General features: G+C 41.6%; 1 protein-coding gene across 1 annotated transcript; it reads right to left on the bottom strand.

Annotated features, from left to right (window-relative positions):
- Positions 1-7,830: 7,830 nt before the first annotated feature.
- ttc17 (tetratricopeptide repeat domain 17) lies at positions 7,831-23,377 on the bottom strand. The gene is made up of 25 exons (XM_056381057.1): positions 23,194-23,377; positions 22,571-22,660; positions 22,258-22,427; positions 21,998-22,109; positions 20,332-20,463; positions 19,883-19,992; positions 19,614-19,761; positions 18,729-18,868; positions 18,046-18,206; positions 17,674-17,786; positions 17,329-17,481; positions 16,875-16,990; positions 16,535-16,691; positions 16,282-16,353; positions 15,863-16,087; positions 14,745-14,964; positions 12,383-12,502; positions 11,813-12,108; positions 11,552-11,705; positions 11,340-11,460; positions 10,804-10,963; positions 10,308-10,391; positions 9,402-9,521; positions 9,126-9,269; positions 7,831-8,996 (listed from the first exon to the last, which is right to left on the bottom strand). Exons 1-25 carry the CDS (start codon positions 23,362-23,364, stop codon positions 8,865-8,867), a joined length of 3,621 nt encoding a protein of 1,206 aa, XP_056237032.1. The 5' UTR covers positions 23,365-23,377; the 3' UTR covers positions 7,831-8,864.
- Position 23,378: the final 1 nt, after the last annotated feature.

Here is a 23,378-nt window from a genome sequence, read left to right as displayed (position 1 = left end):
AGGAAAAGAGCACCTAAGCAGGAGGCCAAAGCACCTGACAGTTTCATTACTCCCCCCCTACATCCACTGTGGACAGCAGCCAACAGCTGAGTGCTCTCTGTGGAAAAAATACCTGAGACATGATGTGATGTGGTGTGTAGCTGTGGATCCATTTTATTCTCCAATATAAAAAATTTCACTATCTGAAACCGATCAGCGCCTCTGCTTTCATTATTGTAAAGTTTTCCTTATTTGCAAAGGGTTAATTTGGCTCCAAACCTCCAGCTGCCGAAGCAGGGGCCCCACCCTCGCTCCGTTTTCATTGGGCCGTCCAGCCTTTCATTCGTGGACGCGTCTCCCAGCCGGTCACGATTCCCCCCATCTGTCTCGAGCGCACCGGAGCCAGACGCCACTGACGCAGCACGCGCCTTACTCACTTTTTTTTTTTTTTTTTTTTTTTTTTTTTTTTTTTTTTTTTTTTAGCAGTCACGACTCGAGACTCGTCGTGCACAAAAGGAGAAAGAAAGAAAAAGAAAAAAAATATCTGCAAACAAGCATCAGATAGTAAAAGGCAGCGCTGTAAATGTGGAGCTGCTGGAGCCGCTCAGCTTCTGCGTGAAGACAAAAAACCGCCGAGATCCGAGGCGATGGCGGTTCACAAGGAGATAAAAGAAGAAGATTTTAAAGGTGAAATCTGGTGCATCAAACTTATCAGAGATGCCCACGGTGTTAGTGTGAGGACGGTCCGCGGAACAGAGCTAAGCCACGGTCTTAAAACACTTCAGCACCACAACAAGAGGACAGCTCCCCTCTCACTCTCACCGTCCTCAACTCCGAATCATCCGCAAAATCTCGAGCTTTTATTGGTCCAATGACACAAAGTAACAACGATACGAGCAGCAGAGGTGATATTAACTACAGTGATCCGTCAGGAGACACATCCACCCTTTTTTTTTTTTTTTTTTAGTCCTAACTGAGGGTGATTCCCGTGTAGCTGCAAAGACAGACTGCTTTGATATCTCCTCCAGCATGCTGCAAAAAGAGCAGAAATCCACACAAAACACCCATGACACCGCGTTTCTTCCCGCCTTCATCAAACAATTAACAATTAACTGCCCAACAGTGGATTTAAAAACAAAAAACACACACATATATACAGCAAAGCCTCGAGGACAAAAAGAGAGAGAGAAAAGAAACAGGAGCAGCCAGAGGAAGGTTGAAACAACTCACCGTTGTAGCAGCGGAGCCTCCTTTAAAAACACGTAAACGCAGCACAAAATATAAAGGACAAAAAGAAAAATAGCTTGTTTCTCCATAAAATAAACCCCTGGCTTTCCGCTCCTTCAAACTGTGCACACACTGTACTCTTGAATGGTGTGCCTTTTATAGGAGTGATGCCCCCTATCTATTTCTGGATCACGATCCAACCCCGTTTCTATTTTTAGCTCGCGCGTGATGAAAAAAGAAAAGCTCGCAGAGGTTCCTTGGAGGAATTTCGAGCGTGCGGCGTTTGAGAACTGGCGCGAGCTCCCGCTTCTTTCTCCTCCCCTCCCTGCCTCCCTCCCTCCCTCGTGCGCGCGCACGGCAGCATCTCCCTGATAATGATGATGATAATAATGATGATGATGATGATGATGATGATGATGATGATGATGATGATGATGATGATGCTCTGGAAATCTGCACGCCTGGATTTCAAAAAAAAGAAAAAAGAAACAGAATCACGAGTGTGCAGAACTTCGCTTTTTATTAATTCACCCCCCCCCCGCTCCCATGAAGGCACGCGCACAGACGCCCCCACCCTATCAATTTACACTAAAATGCACAAATACACCGATAATTCTGCAGCTCATAGTTATTTTTACGCTGCTTGTTTTATATTTAACACTAAATAACAATAAAGAAATAAAACATTAAAATGAAAACTGACTTCCTCCTCCTGGGGGCTGCGTAAGTCACTCGGCATTGACGTCAGGTGGAGAATCTCCCACTTTGAAGGTGGAAGCAGGAGCCGCCGTTTCCTTTAATGTGGCTTTAAAAAACACAGCGAAGGTCCAATAAATCATCAGCTGAACATGTTTAATAGCAGAGGATAGGCTACAGAAGGCGCAGCCCCCTCCTGCCCTCCTCCCACAAACTGGAAAGGCCATTGTTTGCTGGCTGTAGTGAAACCTCTCTTTCATGTCATTGGGAGCGAAGGAGCGGTCCACTACTACTACTACTACACACAAATAAAACGGTGAGTAAACTAGGAGCTCCACTGGTCACGTGATAAACCAAACGTCTGGGATAAAAAAAAAAAAAAAAAAAAAGGGACAAATTTACTTCATGATTTCCCCCCATAAACCGGCTCTTATTTCAAATCACGAGGCCTGTGAAGGTGGTTAAAGGACTCCAGGTTCCAGCACACCCGGAGGAGAGGAGGCCTTCAGTGTGATGATGCAGAGCTGCACAGGAAGGTGGAGGGCTGATTACAGGCTGCCGCGCGCTCAGTCCTGCAGACTCCCCCCTGCACAGGGCAGAATGCTGAAACGCGTAGTAACGGAGCGGCGCTTGGCCGACCGATGATGCTATTTTTAACTCTCGTACTCAACATGCCTGGCGCTGCGGGTTTCTCTGCTCAAGGTGGCCTACTACTGTACGAGAGGCAAAACATAAACACAGGAGCGCTTCCAGGCGGGAAACCGGGTTTGATCCGCGGTTTATCAGAATAACAATGAAACTGCAGCCAGGGAAAAATAATCCTGCTCAGATTATGAGATGTTTTTTTCTTTATGAATGTGTCTCTTTAAGAATGAGACCCTGCCTCATTCATTAAAGCTGCAACCTGTAGGATTTACATGGCATTACATTTACATGAGATGAAGCCGACTGTATCATTTTCTACTGAATGTGTTTTATTTAGATGTTTGGTAAGAACAATTGATGCATGAGGACATAGATTTTTTTATTTATTTATTTATATTTATATCTTTACATTAGCTTTTATGGAAGATGATAAGTTGAAAATTTTCTTTTTCTTTTTTTGAATTCAGATTTTTTTTTTTAAATCACATGTGAAATGAAAACATTTTTTGGGAGGAATTTTCAATTTAAAAAATTCACATGTAATGTGAAAAAAATCTTTTGTATAATGAAAATGTTTTCTTTTTTAGAATTCCATTTTTTTTTTTAAAAAAAAGGTCACACGGACTCTCAAGAAATCTTAGGTTCCTTATTCAATAGAAAATCATCCTGTCCTGGCTTCACTCTCAGGCATTGTGCAAGTCATTCATGGACTGTCAGAGATGGATCCGGTCCAGACCGTGCAGCCTGAAGCCGGAGTAAGTAAAGAAAATGACTTTAAGCTGAGTGAGATCTTATTCCATTTGACAGAGGTGGAAATCATCCACGACTGTTCAGAGTTGAAAGGCAGGCAGGTTTTCTGTTAAAGCAAACCTTTACTCCACAGCTCTCACCTGTCCACCTGCCTGATTGTTGATGACATAGCAGACAGGATACACCTTCTGTCTTCTGTTTGTAAGTACAGTCTCCACCCACAGTTTTTTAAGAGCTGTTGTTTATTTTGACCATTTCCTCAGGAGTCGTCCCCAGGATCATGGCTCTGAACGAGGAGCTACGACCAACAAACAGAACTACAACACGATGAGGAGAGGGTCTGCGATCATGAAGGGACGACAGAGGTTACCTTGCATCTCTACCAGACAACTGATAATGGATGGTTTACAGACAAAGAATTACTGGTTAATTACTTGCTGGTTGATGTGTTAATGTGTCCAAAGGTCAAGGTCACGGTGACCTCACAGAACGTGGTTTTGGACTTGTGAACGCGGTATCTGGAGAACTCTTCAAGGGAATCCCTTCACATTTGGCACACATGTCCACTGGGACTCGAGGATGAACTCATTAGATTTTGGTAGTCAAAGGTCAAAGGTGAAGGTCAGTGAGCGGCTCAGTGAGCGGCTCTGAAACATCAGGAGTGTGCTTAGCAGTGATGGCATTACTGTGGAGCTGTCCATGGTGCTGAAGCGACAGTGAAGCAGTTAGCACAGTCGAGTGAGGAGTTCAGATTACAGCCTTTTAAGTACAGTTAGGATTCAAACAGACTACAGTTAAATATTCTGTGATGCATTAGCTTTAGAGCTGCAATGATTAGTTGATCAAAAGAAAATGAATTGGCAACTATTTTGATATGTGATTAATTGCTTCAATTTCTTTAAGCAAAAATGCCAAACAGTTGTTGGTTCCAGCTTCTCAGATGTGAGGATTTGCTGTTTGTCAGTTATGATAATAATGAAATGTCTTTGGGTTTTGGACCATTGGCTGGACAAAACAAGCAATTTGAAGATGTCACCCTGGGCTCTGGGAAACCGCACTGAGCAAAAGCCTTTAGACTAAACGATAATTGATTAAAGGAGAAAATAATAACAAAGTGGACAAATTGATAATGAAATAATGTTAAAAAAAAGTTGCAGCCCGACATTAGCTCGCCTGAGTAAAACAGACTTAATTAGCTACAGAAACAAACAAACAAACTCGATACAGCCTTGCGTGCCTGCTCTGTGAACGTCTGGTGCAGTATTTAGATGAATTCTAGCTTAAACAAACAGGAAAATGGAGGATAAAATAGAATTTCCTTTTCTGCCACACTTGTATTCTAACTTCATGAGATCTTCACATGCACATCCTCAATTTCAAACAAAAAAACATATCAGACCATGCATTTATTCTGTACATAAAAACTGCTATGCATCAAAATACTGATACTGCTGTCGAGACATGTTGCAAAAGCCAGCTGCAAGTTTATGGTAAATACTGTGTATATGTTCTATTGACTTCCTTGTTTTGTACTTTGTTTTATTACTCTATATTCTGCTTATAAAGTGTGATTATATTCTATTTTACCTTTTTGATTTTACTGAAGTTTCTTCTGATAACTAGGAAATTCACCGTATCTCCCACATCCTGTCTCAGATCAGGTCCAGTGTTATTCTGCTGCAGCAACCGAGAAGCCGCCGTCTGACATCAGATGATAAAACAACACGTCTGTAAGTCTGCGCCATAAACGAGAGACAGCCTCATTCAAACAAACTGACATCCTCTCCCTGTGTGTTGAAGTCTTGATCCACTCTTACGTCACTGTGTCTTTAAAATAGCCGCCTCCTTTCATGTCCGTGTAGGAAATTCACTATTATTATATAATATCTTGCAACATCTATTCAGTGTTGCTATATTCAGCAGTGGTGAGGCGAAGCAGCAAGTTGGACTAACTGCTACATAAATAGATAGTTGCAAAAGACAATTGTCTTGAGTATATTATATATTATTATTTACATGTGTGTAAACCTTAATAAAGTGCATTATTTAAACGTATGAAAGGTGCATGCAACTTCATGTTTAGCTAGTGCAGTAATGAAACGAGCTGCCTCAGCTGCAGCAGACTTAACAAAAGACTCCCAGTGAGTATACTATCACTCTGAAAGCACTCAATGGGTACAGAGCGTCACACACACCCATTCAATGCAGTGTCTCTGTGGTGTGCCAACTCACATGCCTATTACATAACAGGGCTCCTACTCCCAGGCCTCACGCCCCTGGCAAATCTATGCACGCTTTGCTACACATGAGCTATTTATATACTGCACCCAAGACAGGGCTGGTCAAAAATACCACTCCAGTCAATTATTCATTGAGAAACATTCCAAAACAGATCTGGGAGTGGGTTCGGCTGCACAGGAATAGACCGAGGGGCTCACAATAGCCAATAAACAATGTCCATTAGCAATGCAGCAGCAGCCCGTTTGTCCACAGTGGTACCGAATCTGAGGGAGAGAGAGCGAGTGAGGGCGGGAGCTGCAAATTTGCCCTCTCATGTGTTGTGCTTGTATTTATAGGAGTCTGTGCATACACTTCAGCTCCTCTGCAACCATCTTGTTCCTTTACAGGAGTCTAAAAATAGCAGGCTGCACTGTGCTTGTGCCATTTTTAGGTTCTGCAATTTAAAGTGAGGGGGAAAAAAAGTGCTGTTTCACACGGATACTATGTGGGTGCACTTCTTTTTTGTGCGTGTGTGTGTGTTAACGGACATACTGTTCCATCTGACACACAGCTCCATGCGGCATCAGCAACATCATATTCAAATAAATAGCTTTGGCACTGGAAGCAAAGCATGTTGTTAAGTGCTATAAAATCTAATGAGTTACTATCAGTTTCAAGGTTATGGTTGCCAAACTACAAAGCCTCTAAAAGAGCCTAATTGTTATTAATTTTCTTCTGAAGACGACAACAGATAAACAGCGGCAGCCATAAAAGCTATAAAAACAATCTACACAGAATGCAGTGCGACTTTACATACATGTGTTTATACAGTTACCTGCTGGCAAAAATAGGGGGTTAATTATAAAAAGCTTCAGGTTGAAATAAAGTGTTTTATGTTATGGGAAAACAAAAGAACAGAGACTTTGACAGCTTCACTTTATGACTGATTTGTTGCCGTTTTAAAACCTGGTCACTGCACCACAGGTTATTAAACAAGAACTAGACAACAAGAAATATATTATGAGCCTGTAAATGTTTAATTCAAATCTCTGATGCTTAGCAGAGCTACTAGAAAGCACATGTGCTCATCTGTCATCAAGTCAAACTCTTCAGGTTTCCCAAATATAGTTTAGATAAGGCTAGGAAAAAAGGTTTATACATTGCTTTATATTCATGGTGTATTAATCCATGAGGATCTTGTTTTCAATAAATCTTGCATCACAGTTGCTGAATTGCTTTAGCAATGTGCGCCCATGAGCTCCACCCCTCTGCGGTCATTTATATCATTTAATAGTTATTTTACACAAACTGATGCTGTGTCTATCACCTCAACATCCATCACTTCTTGTGCAGTGTAGCATCCAAGGCTGTTATCAACTGGCCCCAACGTTGATTCATTACTACAGTGTTTAATGGTTGGCGAATGTTTCAAATTAGAAAATGTATTCACTTGAAAAGTTATGAATTATTTTCACTTTGATGTCTAATCCATATGTTAAAAAAGAAAAAACACTGATTACACCAGAAATATTGATGGTAAAATAAGATGTTCTGAATCGTCTAAAATGAATTTATTCTGATGCCATTTAATCTAGAACATAGATGTTACATCGGGATATTGTGCAGCTTTTATTATGCTAAGTCGTAATGGCGTCATTAAATTACACAGTTAGCAATGATAGAGCTTTGTAATTAAAGTCATATATGCATACGTTAAGGTTGTACACACAGTCTTTGAAATGATCTGACTTGTGGATGTAAAATAATCATAGTATCATAACTAAAAATACAACTCTATGTCAGGTAATCATTCTTTACGCTCTTCCTAAAATACAAATTGAATACTCTCCAACTATTATTGTGATGATATTTACATGTCTGAGTGTGATAACTAAGCTACAGTTTGGACGTTTGAACTATGGATCAGTCATTACTGAACTAAAGACACGTGGCTGTTGATTCCCCTAAAGATACGTGTGACATTAGAACCTATATGGACAGCTTTTTATTTTTGATCCGAAACGTGGCATTTTGGGACTTTCATACAGAGAGGAAGTGATTTTAGGAGCTGATAAAAGAAGTGCGCCTTAAAAAGGTCGGACAGTGCCACCATTAGGTTGATTATAAAATCTCAATAAAAAAAAAATTGCAGTCATGTTTATGTTTTCGTATAGTTTTCAATCAGGGATTCGTATGTGATGTGATGATAGTGGGGAATGTTACGTCTACAGTTTAATTTAAGCTTCAAGGAGTCCAAACACTTTGTTTTTAATTCCCACAGAAACAAATAAGTGATGCAGAGAAATGAACTCATAAAATCCACACATTGCCTTTAATACTGTACATTTAATACAGATTCCACTTTTTTTTTCTGTTTTTTAGTAGATGGTCAATGGCAAATCTTTTTTCTGCCTGATGATTTCCATAAGTTAAGAAGCAAATGTAATAGCATATTTAATTTTCTCTCTTTTGTATTTAAATTAGCTTGGAGCAAAATCAAAGTTTGTAGGTCCCATATAAATAGGAATGATATAGAAAAAAGTGCAAAAACAGAGAATTCCCATCCGTTTTATCATCCGTTTTATGAGGCAGAAATAGTGAGGGCATAATATTGTTCAAATTGACTCATTTAACCTCTGAGTTGAGAAGCACATTCTTTACCATCTCAGCAAAAGATTTAAGCGAATACTGTATAAAATCCTTTTCCAAATAAATTCCCAATTAAAACCTTAAATTAAAACATGGCACCTCTTCCAGGCTGTAGTATGTTTGTTCTTTGAGAACAACTGAACAATATACTTGTATTTCCTTTATTTTAAGATGCCACCTCCACATAACCAAAATGCTAAAAAGGTCTTCATGAAAAACGGTGTGTGTTCTTCCAATTAGCACAGATTGAGATCAACATATCGCAGAAGAATTAATTGGAACGTTAGAGACTTATCCTCCTTCCATTTTTGCAAAACAAGCAAACCTAGAAAAAACAAAAAACAGAGCTCGACAGTCTTAACTTCTTGATTGTTAGATAACAAGAGGTCCTGCATTTAACAGATAAGTTGTGGGGCAAAAGTATCTACAGTTGTACTCTGTGACGTTTCCTAATTCTTTGGGAAGTTAGATCTCAAAGAGAAAAAGCTGTATGTTTCTGGATATGAATCTTGATGCCTCACCTTTAACCACATTCAAGTTTCTTACACTTTTATTATGTGCAAGTTATCTGTGGTCTTCAGATGAGTGTGTGTGTGTGTGTGTGTGTGTGTGTGTATGTGTGTGTGCGTGTCTTAGTGTTCTTTATCTGGCGTGTGCATGATCGCAGGGTACTAGTGGGATCAAACTGGTAGAGTGGTTCAGGGCTGACGGCGTTCCCTCTTGGTGAGCAGGTAACACTGGATGGTTCTCAGTCGATCTTTGGCGGGGGCGAACTCCGGCTGCAGCTTCAGCGTAGACTCGTACCAGCGCATGGCTTTCTCAAACTCCTCCTGTCGTCACCAAAAACACAACAAACAAGCCACCGTGAGGTCACATGACCCCCTAGCAGAACTGAGCAGTGGGTCACGCCTCTACAAAGAAAACAAAACAGCAACAGAAATTTTGATTGCAGCCGTTACCATTGCTATATAGACGTTGGCGAGGGTGAAGTGGTTGACAACAAAGTGCGGGGCGATTTCTACGGCCATACGGGCGACGGTGAGGGCATCCTCCCATAGCCGGGCGTTCTGGAAGATGTTGGCCAAGCTGATAAGAGGCACATCCTGGTTCACAATTCAGGAGGAAAAAGAAAGAATATAGATTATTTATTTTTCATTTCCATGTTTGAAACAATCCTTTATTCAGTAGAAGTACAGGGTATGTTGGGTGTTGGGAAAGGCTGATGTCTAACTTGCCTTCATTGGATGGGGGGCGTAGTTGAGAGCCTGTCGTAGGCAGTCAATGGCTCTCTTGCCTTGACCTTTCACCCTCCAGTACAGAGCAGCCATGCTGGATAAAACCCATGATGTCTGATTCTGCAGGTTCAGGATTAGGAAAGAGAAAAACATGTACAATTTAAATTTTGAGGCGTTGATTGTGATTAGTGTTGTAGGTAAGTGTTAAAACAGCTGGGCGATACTACTAATAATTTATGCACAGTAATGGCACCTTCCGTTTTCATCATCACACACATAAAACGTGTATGTGCTATCTTTGCATTTCAGAAAATCAAAAATGTTTTCTGGGTCGCATTTAGGACAACAAACTGGAAGACCGGGGTTGGGCTGGCTGATGCTGTAAGCAGCCATGACACTGAGCAGCCTTCAGCATCTCTCAAACAGCTGAGGAGACATTCAACAGTTTGAATGTGGACTCCTGTCCTTAAATTCTCAGCATTTCACCCGTTTCCTCGGTGGGAAAAATCTCTCCTTAATGAATATTACCGTTTTGTTTCCTGAAATCCCTTTATTTGGAGAAAATGAAGAGCGATGGAGAGTTAATTCATGTAGCTCAGACATGACGACAGAACTGAATACGTTTGAGCTCAGGGCCTTTCACAGTGGAGAGCTCATGTTTGTGAGATTCAGTTTTGGAGGAACAGCTGCATCAACAAACCCTGAACGGCAACGGAAGATATTTCATATAGTGCACAATGTAATGTTTTATCTCACTGTTTCACACACACATACATAAGCATTGCTAAGCTAATAGTAGTTAACTGTAGCAGGGTACACAAGTGAAGAAAATTTGATCTTGACTCTCGCCAAAAAAAAAAAAAAAAAGATCTCAGCCAAGAACTGGGACCACCAGAGAGCCCTTACCTTCTCCAGCACTTTAGCGATGCGTGTGCCGACCTGCTCAAAGGACTGAGGGGAGAACTTATCTTTGCCCAGGTTCTGCAGGACCTGAGGGTGCGGACGAGAAGAGACACATGGGGCTATTAACTACGAGGTGGAGCTGCGCTGATCATTTAATAATAGTCTTGACTGTCAATTATGTCATTTTCTCTATTCTGTGTTGTGTGATGATTTTCCACTTGAGAGTTTCAATACATTAGGACTGACCCTGACGAATTATCTACACCTGTCCAATGCTCTTTTGCACATTCATATAATACATGGTTTGTAGAAGTACACCTGCGGAACTGAAACTGTTTTGGATGAGAACGTCAGATGTGTTCAGGATGTTGACGTTAGTTTTAGATGATAATCAACTGTTATTATGTTTAGTATTGTTGTGATAGGGACAACAATGTTTTCAGAAAGGGAGGAGGATGAATGATAATTCTTGTAATGTACGGCCTCTGCCTTCGCCCACCTCACGCAGTTGACTCTCTCCGGTGTAGTGGATGGCGGCGCGATTGGCCACCCCTGACAGGTGGTCGAGGGTGTGCATACTCGCAGCTAGGTTGGCGTTGCATAAAGGCTCAGCAGCTGGCTCCTGGAGCGGAGTGGCAAAATCTATGTGCTCTGTGATGCTGAAAAGAGACAGCCAAGGGAAAATATAGAATTAAACATAACAGGCTAAAAACTGACTTAATATTGTTTGTTGATACGCTTGTGATGCAAGAATGTCAATGAGGCTGCAATGTTTTGTTTATTCCTTTCTTTTCCTGTTTTCTATTTCTAAACACTCAACAGGTGTTTCATAAAAAACACTCAAGACATTTCTCAGGTATCTTCAAAGCTTTTCTGGATGTTACTTTTCAAACAAAACAGTTAGAGCCGTCACTCACACAACTGACGGTGTGCACATGGTCAAAATAAGAAGATACATGAATCCTCTTTGGGACTGACTTGTTGTAATATAACAAGATGAAAATGAGAATATGATCAGGACAGTGAGAGTCTTACTCAATGTTTTTGGCAGAGACAGCCAACCAGGTGCTAGCTACAGTGGTGAGGTCTACCCTTCGTGTCCGCTGGCACTCCTCTGGCCCTGGCCAGCCAAGACTTGTGTAGTCCCTCCAGCGACCTGCCCAGGAACACAAAAACCATCTCCGTCAGTTGGGTGAAGCCCGGTGCCTCGGTGCTTTTTCTGGGTACAATGAAGGTGCATGTGGTACCTGAAGGTCCAGGTGATGGGATAGTCGGCCCACTGATCTCCAAGATGGAGTGAGCTCCAGGCAGTGACTCCCCGTTATGGCCGTCATCAGAGCTGGCAACGCTCTCTGTCCCATCCACCTTTGCCTTCCTGACCCGCTTCACCTGGAAGGTGATCTGACGAATGACAACAACAACAACGGGCATTCAGACACACACTTCAGTCACATCACCTCCCACCCATATCGGGAGGAGTCAGGTGATTATTAATCATAATCACTTACCCACTCTGCTCCCTCATCATCCTCACAGTTTCCGAAGCAAGGCCCACCGCCGGCACGGGCACCCATGACACGGTCATTCTTTAGCACCCGGATACCTCGCAGGTCGCCTCGTTTGCCTCCAACATCCAGCGCTCCCTCAAAAGCTCCCATCAGGTCCTCCTTCAGCTGCCACTCCTCCTCCCCTTCCACTCCTCCACCTCCAAACGGGGTGGCCATCTTAGCTGTTCCCGAGGCAGAGGGAGAAGCCCGGTGCTGTCCAGCTGCCTCACCTGACCCATTACTGTCCAAGATAACCTCTGGGGGGGTCAGACGATTAAAGAAAATGTTATTTTGAATGATGTCCATATATTAAAATAGTGATCATGTTTACAATCATTAAAGAAACTCGTCAAATTGTATAAAGTAGGAATTATTATTACTGTAAAATCTTTGATGTTCATAATGGATGCAGTGTAAATTCCTGCCACATGTGAAACTGCACTGAACTGCATTTCTGAACAACTTCACTGTTTCCAAACACACTTCGCAACGGTGCTGTGGAAAGATTTTTTATTACGGTCACATTCTTACTCTCAAAGAGCAAGGAGTCATCCATGGCAGAAATGGCTGGAGCGTCCTGCTTCTCTTCGCTGCCCTCCCACTCCTCCAGCTGTATGCCCAGCTCCTCCTCAGCCATGCAGGCAGCTCCCTCTGGATCAACACAAGTCGGGGGACAATTGTTACTCCAGATCTTACCGTGATTGAACCATGAATTAATTCACAAAGACTGATAAAAAAAAAAGAAAGATGTACAGCCTGTGACAAACACAAATCTTAAATGTATTCCCAAACACTGTTCTGTATATCCAAACATGTTTGGTAATATACATCAGTAAATTTGGAATAAAATGAATATTCTGAGACTTGAACAATCATCCCACTCTTGTGTGGGGAATTATGTAATCACGTTATTATAGATAAGTTACTATGACAGTTTGGATATTTACTTTACAAACAAATCAGTCCTTTCAGCTTCTGTGTCTCTACACTGCTGACTTCATTCAGTTTCAATTCACTCTGGTGAAGGGAGTTTCCAACAGATACATTTAGTTTTTTTTTTTAATTTTCTTATACTGGTAGGGGCTGAGAAAATTTTTTGAGATAATAAAACAATGAGGTCGTTAAGACAGAAATGATGGAAACATGCTCTGCCATGGACTGTACCTCGTAACACTGCAGCACTGGAAGAATGCTCCTACTGTTGCAGCCCTGTGTGGCTCTTTGTTGCACTGGCAGGTTTTTGCGGTTGTTTATTAGCTGGTCTACACTGACTGCCATTATCATGATGCTGGGCTATGGAGTTATTGTGTATTATTCCCTTCTATATGGCCTTTCCCATAATGCAAGCCCCTCCTTTTTAGGTGTCAATTTTTATATTTTTGGCCATATATACATACATACATATACATATATATATATATATACACACATATATATACACATACATATATATATATACACATACATACATATATATATATATATATATATATATATATATATATACACATACACATACACATACACAGACATATATATATATGTAATGCAGTTGTCTGCCACTTATCAAGATTGTGACTATGTGTGGTGTTTTGTTTTTCCACAGCCGTGAAAGAAGATGGACAGCCCACATTATTTCCAACTATTTGACTGTGGCAATACTGCTAAAAGGATCAAACATGTAGGAGGAACTGCAGCCACCATAGAATTTAATATTAGAAATGTTTGTATATTTTTTTTCGGTGTATGTTTAAACTTTTGCCCCAACTTAAGGTGGGTGTGTGTTTTATAAGTGCTTGTGTGCCCTCATGTACTCAGCGTGCTTCATGGGAGCAATATTTAGCTTTGGAGAATAAAATATAGACCCTTCTAAATTTGGCATCAGCTATTTTCTGCTGCTTAAATTATTGAGTGGCAAAATTTCTCCACTTCAAAGCACTTTTCTCTTCACTCCCACTGATATGAATAAAAAAGCAGGTGCAGTCTCTGTTCACATCAGAAGCACAACATACTACTTGTTTTTCACAGCCAATCTTGCAGCTTCAAGGGACAACATTGGGGGGGGGGGGTTCTGAGTGTAAGGCCCACAGCGTATGTTTGCATCATGAGTCCATGGCTAATTTTCAGTTCAATACAGCCAACTGGCAGAGTTGGGCAACACAGAAAACTGTATTTGTAAGCTGTGATGAAACAGCTTTGCAAAATGACCTTTTTAAAATCAGAGAAATTATTTAGACTCAGCTTTTAATAAAAACATTCTTTCACTGAATGTGATTACACAATTTAATTTAGGAACAAATTGTCAGATTCTGCGTAAGTGGCTATAGTGTGTGTCAATCTGTTATAACCAATACTGAAATCATAACAGGAAGATGTCAATATTCAGAGCATAGAGTGCATTGTATGTAAATCGTTAGCAATAAAGGGCAAATATTGGGCTGGGATTTGTTCCACTAGATCTGTCCATCTGTCTGGTACACAGCTCAGAGACAGAGCAGTGAGAAGCACCATTACCTGCTTTTTTTTGTTAAATATGGGCAAGATTAACCAACAATGCTTAGTTTTAAGAAACCCACAGATTCTTCAGGTTCACCTGCAGTTTTAACACAGTACAATTTTGCAATAGTTAGACACAATACAGCTTGTTTTTAACATGCAAAGCTCTCTTTAAAAAAAATACACCTCTTTATCTTGTTGCAACTCCCCAGTGCCTCCGAATCTCTAAACTTTCTCCGAGATCATTGCTGAAGTTCTGAATCTGTAGTGCAGTTCAGAGTTCAGTTGAACTCTTAAAAGAAAATCAGGGAATATGCCTTTAAAAGCAGTAAATCCTAGGAAATTCCACTATAGTGCAGAGATATATTAAAATAAAGTCTTTGTTTGAGTTACTCACGTGAGCAGGGCTGTCGGTGTGAGAGATTGTAAAGGAAGGGGTAGAACTGCAGACAGCGCAGCAGAGGTAGGCTGGTGCGACACTGTTCACAGCCAGCAAAGGATGAGAAGGAAGAGGAGGAGGAAAGGGCCATCACCAGAATGTGGCGGAACAAGGCCAGAGCACCTGTCACATTGCCCTGGGCCAACTGCACGCTCACCAGGCTGAGCAGAGTGTGTGGCTGAGGAGAGGAAAACAAAACAAAAGGAACATTAGCTGATGGGTAACGTACATAAAAACTGACACTCAGCTTTAGCAGATATGTGTAAATCCTGCCGAGAGAGGCACGAAACAAGGTATATGCATTTTTTTTTTTTTCTAAAACTGCAAGAACACTTTTACAGTTTATAGCGATTTTATGGTTCCTGGATTATGGCCACTTTATTAGGTACGCTCCTTTAACCTCTACAAATCCCTGTTTTTGCTAGGCTTGATTTAACAAGATTTTGGAAACGTTCCCTATTGATTTTAGTCCATGCTGACTCGATAGCATCTTGCAGATTTTGCACATTTTAGGGCCACACAGTTGTATTTTAAATCTTCTGTGAACAATCTGCAGTCCACTGGAGAGCACTGAATTCATGCTCTGGGAAACGCCATGAGATGACATCGCTGGACAATGACAAAGGGTTCAGTGTGTGTGCACTAATATACTTAGTCTGCAACTTTGTCCCATGCAGGGCAGGGCAGGTCAGGCAGGGCATCTTTTGTTCCAACTAGTATGGTTGGTAATGAGTTTGGATGAAGTACATTTTGTTCTTGCATATACTTAAATAACCTTGTACTGTGAAATAAAACAAAAAGGAAAGATCCAAAAATTCTGTTTCTTCAACATTAAAGCCTCTTTACTCCTTACAATAGAGATCCACTTTTATTATGGTATAATGGCGTGTGGTCTAATGGTAGAATTGGAAATGTGTTTTTGGCTAACCTGATGAATCTGTTTATACAAACACAAACAGCAAGAGCAGCGTGACGACTACCACGATCTTGGGGTTTCATCGATACCGTTTCACAGCTTATGTGTGCCAAGTCCGAGATGGTAAAACCCAGCAGGTTATTTACCAATGTGCCTTTACCTCTGATGCATTGAGTGCCAATGCTTGCTCCAGCAGTGTTTGTGCGTGGGTGGTCAAGCCGTGGTGTAGCAGCAGGTTAGCAGCGTTGGTGAGGGGCAAGTGGCGGTGGGAAGGCGGAGCTGAGCTCAACACTTGGCGCAGACACTGTAGGGCACGGCTGCCATTGCCTTTGGCCCGCCAGAAGAGAGCTGCCTCATTGTAGACCTGCCAGCGGGGTATAGTGGCCTATATATACGAACAAACTTGTGTTAGCTCGGAGAGTGACTTAAGATGGGTTGAATGAGGAGTCATTCATGATCAGCTTCCCAAATCTGAGACGTGATTGAGACTTTTTAATCAACACAACAACGTGAGCATTGCTTCAATAAAACATAAATACATTCCCACTCAATGATCATAAGAGTGAAGAGCCCTCTTACCTGTTTCATAGCTTGAGCTACTTGGGAGCCAATCTGCTCCAGCGTCCATCCTCCACTGCGTAACTGCAGAATCTAAATCACACAAAGTAATATTCATGACTGGACGTTCTTCTACACACTCACACACACACAAACACAGACACAGGCAGAGTAATTCCGTAAACATACCACACATAGTACGTTTCTATCTCAACCACTTCCCTATTCAAACCACACACACATTAACACATAAATAAAACAGGCAGACAGATACCTGGGAGGCAAAGGGATCTTGGAGCTCCTTTTCTTCCAGCGGCCAGTCTAGTGAGGGTGGCAGGAGGGGTGGGTATGGTTGGGGGGTGGGACCACAGTCCGGCAGAGCTACTGTCTGAGGAGGACTGCTCTTTCCATAGAGGAGAGTTGCCACTGGGCTGAATATACACAGTTAGATATATTTCAAGTTATTTTTATGTGGTAAGTTCTGATGTATAGCTCACTTTAACATGGAATCATTTGCTTTGCGCGCATGTAGTTTTGAACGTCATTCTGAGGAAACATAGCTACGCTGCTACTAGGCAGCAACAAAATACCTCCATTCAGAAGTGTGTACTGACCTGAGGGCCTGCGTTTCAGGTGGAAGGTAGTAGGTTGGGAGCAGGTGAGCGGGGGGAACACTTGGGTACTCATGGGCACAGTCAGTCCTCTGAGGCCACAAAATCCTCTGTATATCCTAAAAGGAAAACACACTTTCAACAACTCTTGTTCTTTAAGACAATACCACGGTCTATTATCAGCGTTATCAAGAACATATTTATTAGTGAATTTTTAATCACAATTTCAACTAATCTAATGTTTTCAATGCCCCAGAGCTTATTTTTGACTGTTTGAATGTTTATGACTCTCCTCACATTCATATGCAAGACCAAATGTGATCCAGCAATTTCTCTACCGTAGCATTAATTTGACAGGTCCGATGTGGTGTCTGAATTGTGTTGAGTGTGCATTAGAGCGGCAGAGGTTTCATTTGTCCTTTTGTTTTGTTTTTTGCATGCAGTTTTCTTATCTTGCCTGTGTGTAATCCTGACGACTGCCCCAGAGGGCCGCAGCAGGGTCTTGGTCTCCGGACACAGAGGGATGGAGCTGGGGGCTGGCTGCTGTCTGGTTGGAGTTGCGCTCTGACACAAGCGCCACGCTGGATGCCACTGACACCTCCTCCCCGAACTAAGAACAAAGAGGGAGAAACAGAAAGAACTGAGAAACAGAAACTGGCTGAAGATGTTCCCCAGTAATGTGTGAAAAAGATTATTTTTTCTTTTTATGTGCTTCTATTGATAAATAGAAACATCCACTGAAATCTGTATCACACAACATGTTCTTATTAACGTCTTACATTGTCATATCTCAAAGACTCACTTGGACATAGTGGACATGTTCAAACAGATCGCCCCGGTGATAACGCACAGGCAGGTCAAAGGGGCAGAAGAGGCTGCGCTGCTGCTGACCCAGCAGACACATCTGATGGTTCCCTGCAGCACATATGACACACACCAGTCAGGTGCTGCTATGCTTCAGGATCAAAGGATGTGTGTGTACCAGTTTACATGAAGACTGGAGTGATATGACAACACATCTTTTGAAGGAACTCACAAAGTAAACTAACTCCAGAGCTGTAGAGTGCGTGCATGATGAGCTCACTTATTTTTTAAATTATGAACATCTGCTATTTGTCTATTACAGAACATGTTAAATCACAACCAGCACAAGTTGCTGTGCATGGCATCCTACCAAGTTGGGCTTCCTTAGCCATCTGGGTCTCATGGATAATGTTGCGCAGGATCTGCTCTTCCTGCAGCAGCTTGTGTTTGTCCAGTGCCTCCTGCTGGCGGAGGTAGTGATCATGCTGCTTCTGGTACTCCTTCAGCTCATTCAGTGTCCGCTGCAGGGATCTACAAACACCAGGGAATGAGGACGGGAAACACGGGACAGTTGGCAGAGAAACATAGCACGGTATCTACAAAAAGATCCACTGCAGTCGTGAACAAAACACTGACTCTCTGCCAGCTCTGGGTACTATTCTTTTACTTACACACTCTGACTGCCCCGTGGGGGGGTGTGAGTGCAAGGAGAATATCTCTGAAGGGAAAAGTATTTTGGTTTTATTGTAATCATTAAAAATCCAAAACACATACTAAATAATACTCTCACATCTTAATTGCCAGCCACAGTAGGGTTGAAATCTTAGATTTTTACTTAAATCACAGTTCAAACAGAGGAGGACAACCTCAGGTACTATAACCTGCTGAAGAGCTAACAAGTGTATTTGTAAAGAATAGTTCATAATCACAAATATTAGAAGTTTTAAAACTGTGAACAGTGAAAAGAAAGAGAAATGACAGGATCAAACTGAATACTGGTGAGCTGATAGTTTATAATTTGTCTTTCTCAGTTATGTGTGTGTGCTTGCCTACCTGTGCTGGGCTTCCAGACGCTGCTCCAGCTTCTGCTGACAGAGCACAGCATGCTTCCTCCTCAGGGCCTGCTCAAAGCCAGGCTGGGCCTGCAGTGCCTGCTCGTAACACAGAACTGAGTGGTTGTATTCCCCAAGCATCTGGTCAGACAGTGATAGAAGAGGAGACGTACAGAGTATGGATATGGCCGAGGTCAAACACTGATTTGTTTCATGTAGAAATTAAACTGCGACAAAAATAAAACAACTAAACCAACTAAAAATATGAACAGAAGTTTATGAACAGAGCTTTACACACTGGTGTAAAGCTTTTATATGCCTTTATAAACTGACCAGTAAGAAAAGACATTTCTGACAGATGAATTCTGGCGCATTTGTGTTTTGGGAACCCTGAAACTCGGCTACAGATGGTGAGATAGCAAAACTCATTATCAATAAATCTGCCACCACGCTAGGTACACATCACTCCCCTGTGAGCTGCTGTCTCAATAGTAGTAAAAAAAAGAGAAAAGAAATGAAAACCCAGCTTACTGTTATTTAGTGCGCCAAGTCCTAATTAGCTATTTATTTCTTATTAACATCTAAAACAGTATGGAAAAGTGAGCTGAGCAGCAAACAAAGGGAAACTGAAACCATTTCCACACACAATGCACATTGTTCAACCAATACATACATCAATAATTCAGTTCACTGGGTAATTTAACTTTCAAATCTTTTTCCACAGTAAACCACAAAAGTCTGTAAGCTGTAACGCCTTACTGGTACAAAGTACACTGACAAATTCATGAAACAATAGCTGTGATAGTATGGTGTTAACATTTTGAATGACCAGTTGGTAAGTTTGTGGTTTAAATACACAAGCCTCTACTGCAGTTGAATGACTTACAGCATAAATGTTGCCTAAGGTGTAGTGGCTGGTGAAGAGATCTGAGGTAAGGTCCAGGGCAGCGTGGGCGAGAATAGCAGCATCTGCTGAGAAATGGGCACGGTGCAGGATGTTTGCCATGTTGACCAAGGCTACATCCTTGTGCTGCCTACAAGTACAACACACACACACATACACACACAGCATGAGGATGTGGACACTTGCGAGCAGTCTCATTTAATGTAGCACAGTATACTAGTGAATTGGGTTTCTGAGCAGCCTGACAGTACCTTGGGGAGAAATGCAGAGCACGCACCACACAGTCCACTGCCCTCTGAGGCTCGTTCTTCATGCGCCAGTAAAATGACGCCATGTTGTACAGCACCCAGGATGATGAATTCTGGAAAACACACACACACTTTTCTAAACTTCTTTGAAGGACTAAGTGTTGACTGTTTCTCTGATACCCTGAATGTGTCTGGATTTGTGGTGATAGTAATTATTGTTTCACTTTTTTGGTATTATTAACACATCTTCAAAACCACACTGATTTTCTGATGCTGACTGAAATGAAGGCAGATGTACACACACACCCTTAAACAGATATTATGTACTTCCCGATTTGCCATTTCTTCTGAATCTAATATCTGGGGGTTTTCTACACACAGTCCACACTATTGTTCAATAGCTACAAAGGGGAAGTGGTTTAGTGAGGTAAAGTTGTACAAGCAGACCTTACCCTCAGTAAACCTTGATGGATGCGGTGGCCCACCTCATCAACACTGCGGCCCAGTTTATGAGACAGTGAGCTAAAAATGGGATCCTCCTTAGAAAGGAGTGGGGAGGTCAAGTTTGCCCTCTCTTGCACACCCTGGAACAGACAAATGGGAAGAGTCAGTAACTTGGAATTTTAGCGTGTGATCAAATACAGAGACTCTGCTGTGTAAATAATAAGCAGTGCACAGATTGCCTCACCTAGCAGCAGGGTTAACTGAAATTCTCAAGTATTTTACAAATAGATAAACAGCATACCAACTCCCCAAGCACACATTTAAACTATATACAACTTTACACAAATATTTACATTATTTACAAATAAAGATGACATGCTGGTGACCACACAGCAGAATATCTGGTTATCTGGGTTTTTCACTCTCACTGTAGCAGAATATATTTACTCATTGGTACTTGCCCATAAAAATACCACTGCCCTTCAATCTTTACCCAAGGGCCTCTCAAAATTGCTGTTGGACTTGAATGCAACCTTTAGAAAAGATCATGTTGTTCTTGAGAATTGGAGACACAGATTACAGTGATTTGCAAATCTCCACAGAGCCATTTTTTATTCTAAAAATGGTCACAGAATATAAATGTCTTGACATCTGGCACAAATGGAAATTTATTTTTACATATCATACGAACAATGTTGACGATAACCTGCAACCAAAACTTGGCTTTTTGTACAGAAACAAAACCAGCTAGTTTTCTCCTTAGTTCTGGATTACTGGGAAGTAATTTGTTGACATGCAGCTGCCTCCACTATCACCCTTTAGATTGGATTTCACATTAAGTTCTAAGGGTCAATACTGAAGATAATTACAACACTCAGCACAGCATTTCATTTGATAAGGTTGGCTGGGCTTTCCAGACTGAGAAACTTAATAACCTTTGGCATGCAGATAGAGTGTGGTCCAAAACTCTGGTCTCAGACTTTAGCATTTTAAGGCTCCTAAGAGCACAGTGGCCTCCACAATTCTTAACTGGAATAAGTGTGGAACATCCATCTTCACACTGGATCTCTGGTCCATGCTTAACTTTCTCTAGTGACTAGGTGATGCTTCAGTAATCCTGTGCCAGAACTGATGTAGATAAAACTGCTGTTGCTGTTAGCGCAAATTAATGCAAAAATAAATAAATAAATAAATTTAAAAAATCCAAAAGCTTATATCCATACTTCAATGGATACTTCGTCTGCTTTAACGAACCATATTCTGGTTGTATTTTATTAACTTCTGTATGCGTCTGCTCTTACATCCCTTGAATAATTTTCCAGCTCAACTGTGAACACTGTTGCCGTAAAAATGCATGTCAGCTCTGCCTAACTAAAGGTTAAAGACATTTCCCACAGGATGCTTACATTTGATGGATGCAAATTGTGACTTTCAAATTAACATACACTTGAGAGAGGACAGTACTCTTACGGCACATCTCCAGTACATCACTCTCTTAAACAGAGGTTTAAGTTGGCATATTAATTATAACAAGCAGGTTTTCTTTTTTTCACACACAGGAATTTGACCTCTGCATTTAACCCATCTGTGAGCAGTGAGCAGTGAACACACAAACACACACACACACACACACAGAATTTTGAACAAGGTATTGACAAGTTTGACCTTACTCACCCTGAGATGTTGGAAAGCATGGATACTATAAGGTAGTTCAAACACTTTTGCACAGTCAGGCTTTTCTAGGTCTGGAGGCAGAGCTGGCCGGGAGTCCACATAGTCTTCAGGGCTACAGGGAGGAGAGGTGGGGGGGGGGGGGAGAAATCACTTTAAGAAGGAACGTTCATCACTCAAGACTTAAACGGTGCCCAATCCAATAAACAAAAACACAGTATAGATAAAAATATGAATGTTGGGAGTTGTTGAGGAGAGCTTACCTGATCTCTTTGCCTTCCAATGAGATATAAGTACCGTCATACAGGTCCAGGTCCCCAAGGGGTACCTTAGCCATGATGCAGTCTGCATCCTCTTTGTAGTGCCTCTGCTCTAGACCTGTGTCTCTGTCCTCATTCTCCTCAATGTGAATTTTCTGTGCCACCAGCTGCTTCTGCTCAACAATAACCAAGGACAACAATAACCAAGAACAATCAATCAGTGAGGACTTGTAAACAAAAGAAATGAAAGAGAGGAAGAGAAATCCCACTTTGGTCCTTGCACATGACACTGACAAAGTGAAACACAAATACACACCTCCAGCTTCTTGAGGTAGTTAACACGAGTCTCTTGCCTCATGAAAATTACAACGTCATGTGGATGCTTCAGATTCAAAGGTGAGTCAACCTGAAATAAAAGTAGTGATGGAAGGACAGACAAACTGTGAACATAGATAGATTCCTTCGGATTAACCGAATGATACGACAGCATATCCAACCTAAATTGCAGATGTGCAAACTCCTGTCAGCCAGTCACATAAACATCAACACAGTCTTTCTCTCCAAATTGAGTTGGCACCAGACAACATTAACGTAAACGCTGGCATATTATATGCGATTGCCATCGCGGACATTGACATGGGTCTGAAATATTTTGGTCATCTTGACCTCAAACACCTAACGATAACGCCAGTTTAAATGTAGCTGGTTGGAGCTAACTGACTCAGCCAAACAAAACAACTTTTTAATGCCCCTTTCTCGCAGTATGCGACATTAACGAAGGCGTTAAAACGAGTCTTGCTGAGTTCAGATAAACTACTCAAATAAAATAATAATAAAACCATAAAACAAAACGGCACATGCTAACAAATATAGTTAGCCGCACAAGCTAGCCACCTAACGTACGCGTTAGCAAGGCAATGAGCTAGCTAACTGACATACTTGTTGTTGAATTTTTCCATCCTCTGTGACAACCCAATGAGTCGTTGCCCCTGCGGAGTCCACTATAAGTAAGCAAAGAAGGATGAAAATCTTCCCTTGAAACGATGTTTTTCGTGAACAATTGACACGACAGGGCAAAGACTCAGGACAGATTTTCCTGAGGTCCGCCATTTTTTCTGCCTTCT

The sequence above is a fragment of the Seriola aureovittata genome, chromosome 1 (assembly GCF_021018895.1).
Source record: "Seriola aureovittata isolate HTS-2021-v1 ecotype China chromosome 1, ASM2101889v1, whole genome shotgun sequence".
In the NCBI taxonomy this organism is placed as follows: domain Eukaryota; kingdom Metazoa; phylum Chordata; class Actinopteri; order Carangiformes; family Carangidae; genus Seriola; species Seriola aureovittata.
This window is presented reverse-complemented; position numbering and strand designations above follow the sequence as displayed.

Coding starts and splice junctions, on each gene's coding strand:
- ttc17 (XM_056381057.1), bottom strand. CDS start 23,364: ATGGCGGACCTCAGGAAAATCTGTCCTGAGTCTTTGCCCTGTCGTGTC. Junction 20,464..21,997: donor ATGCTTTCCAACATCTCAGG/GTGAGTAAGGTC, acceptor TGTCTGTTCCAG/GGTGTGCAAGAGAGGGCAAA. Junction 12,503..14,744: donor ACACCGACAGCCCTGCTCAC/GTGAGTAACTCA, acceptor GTGTTGATCCAG/AGGGAGCTGCCTGCATGGCT.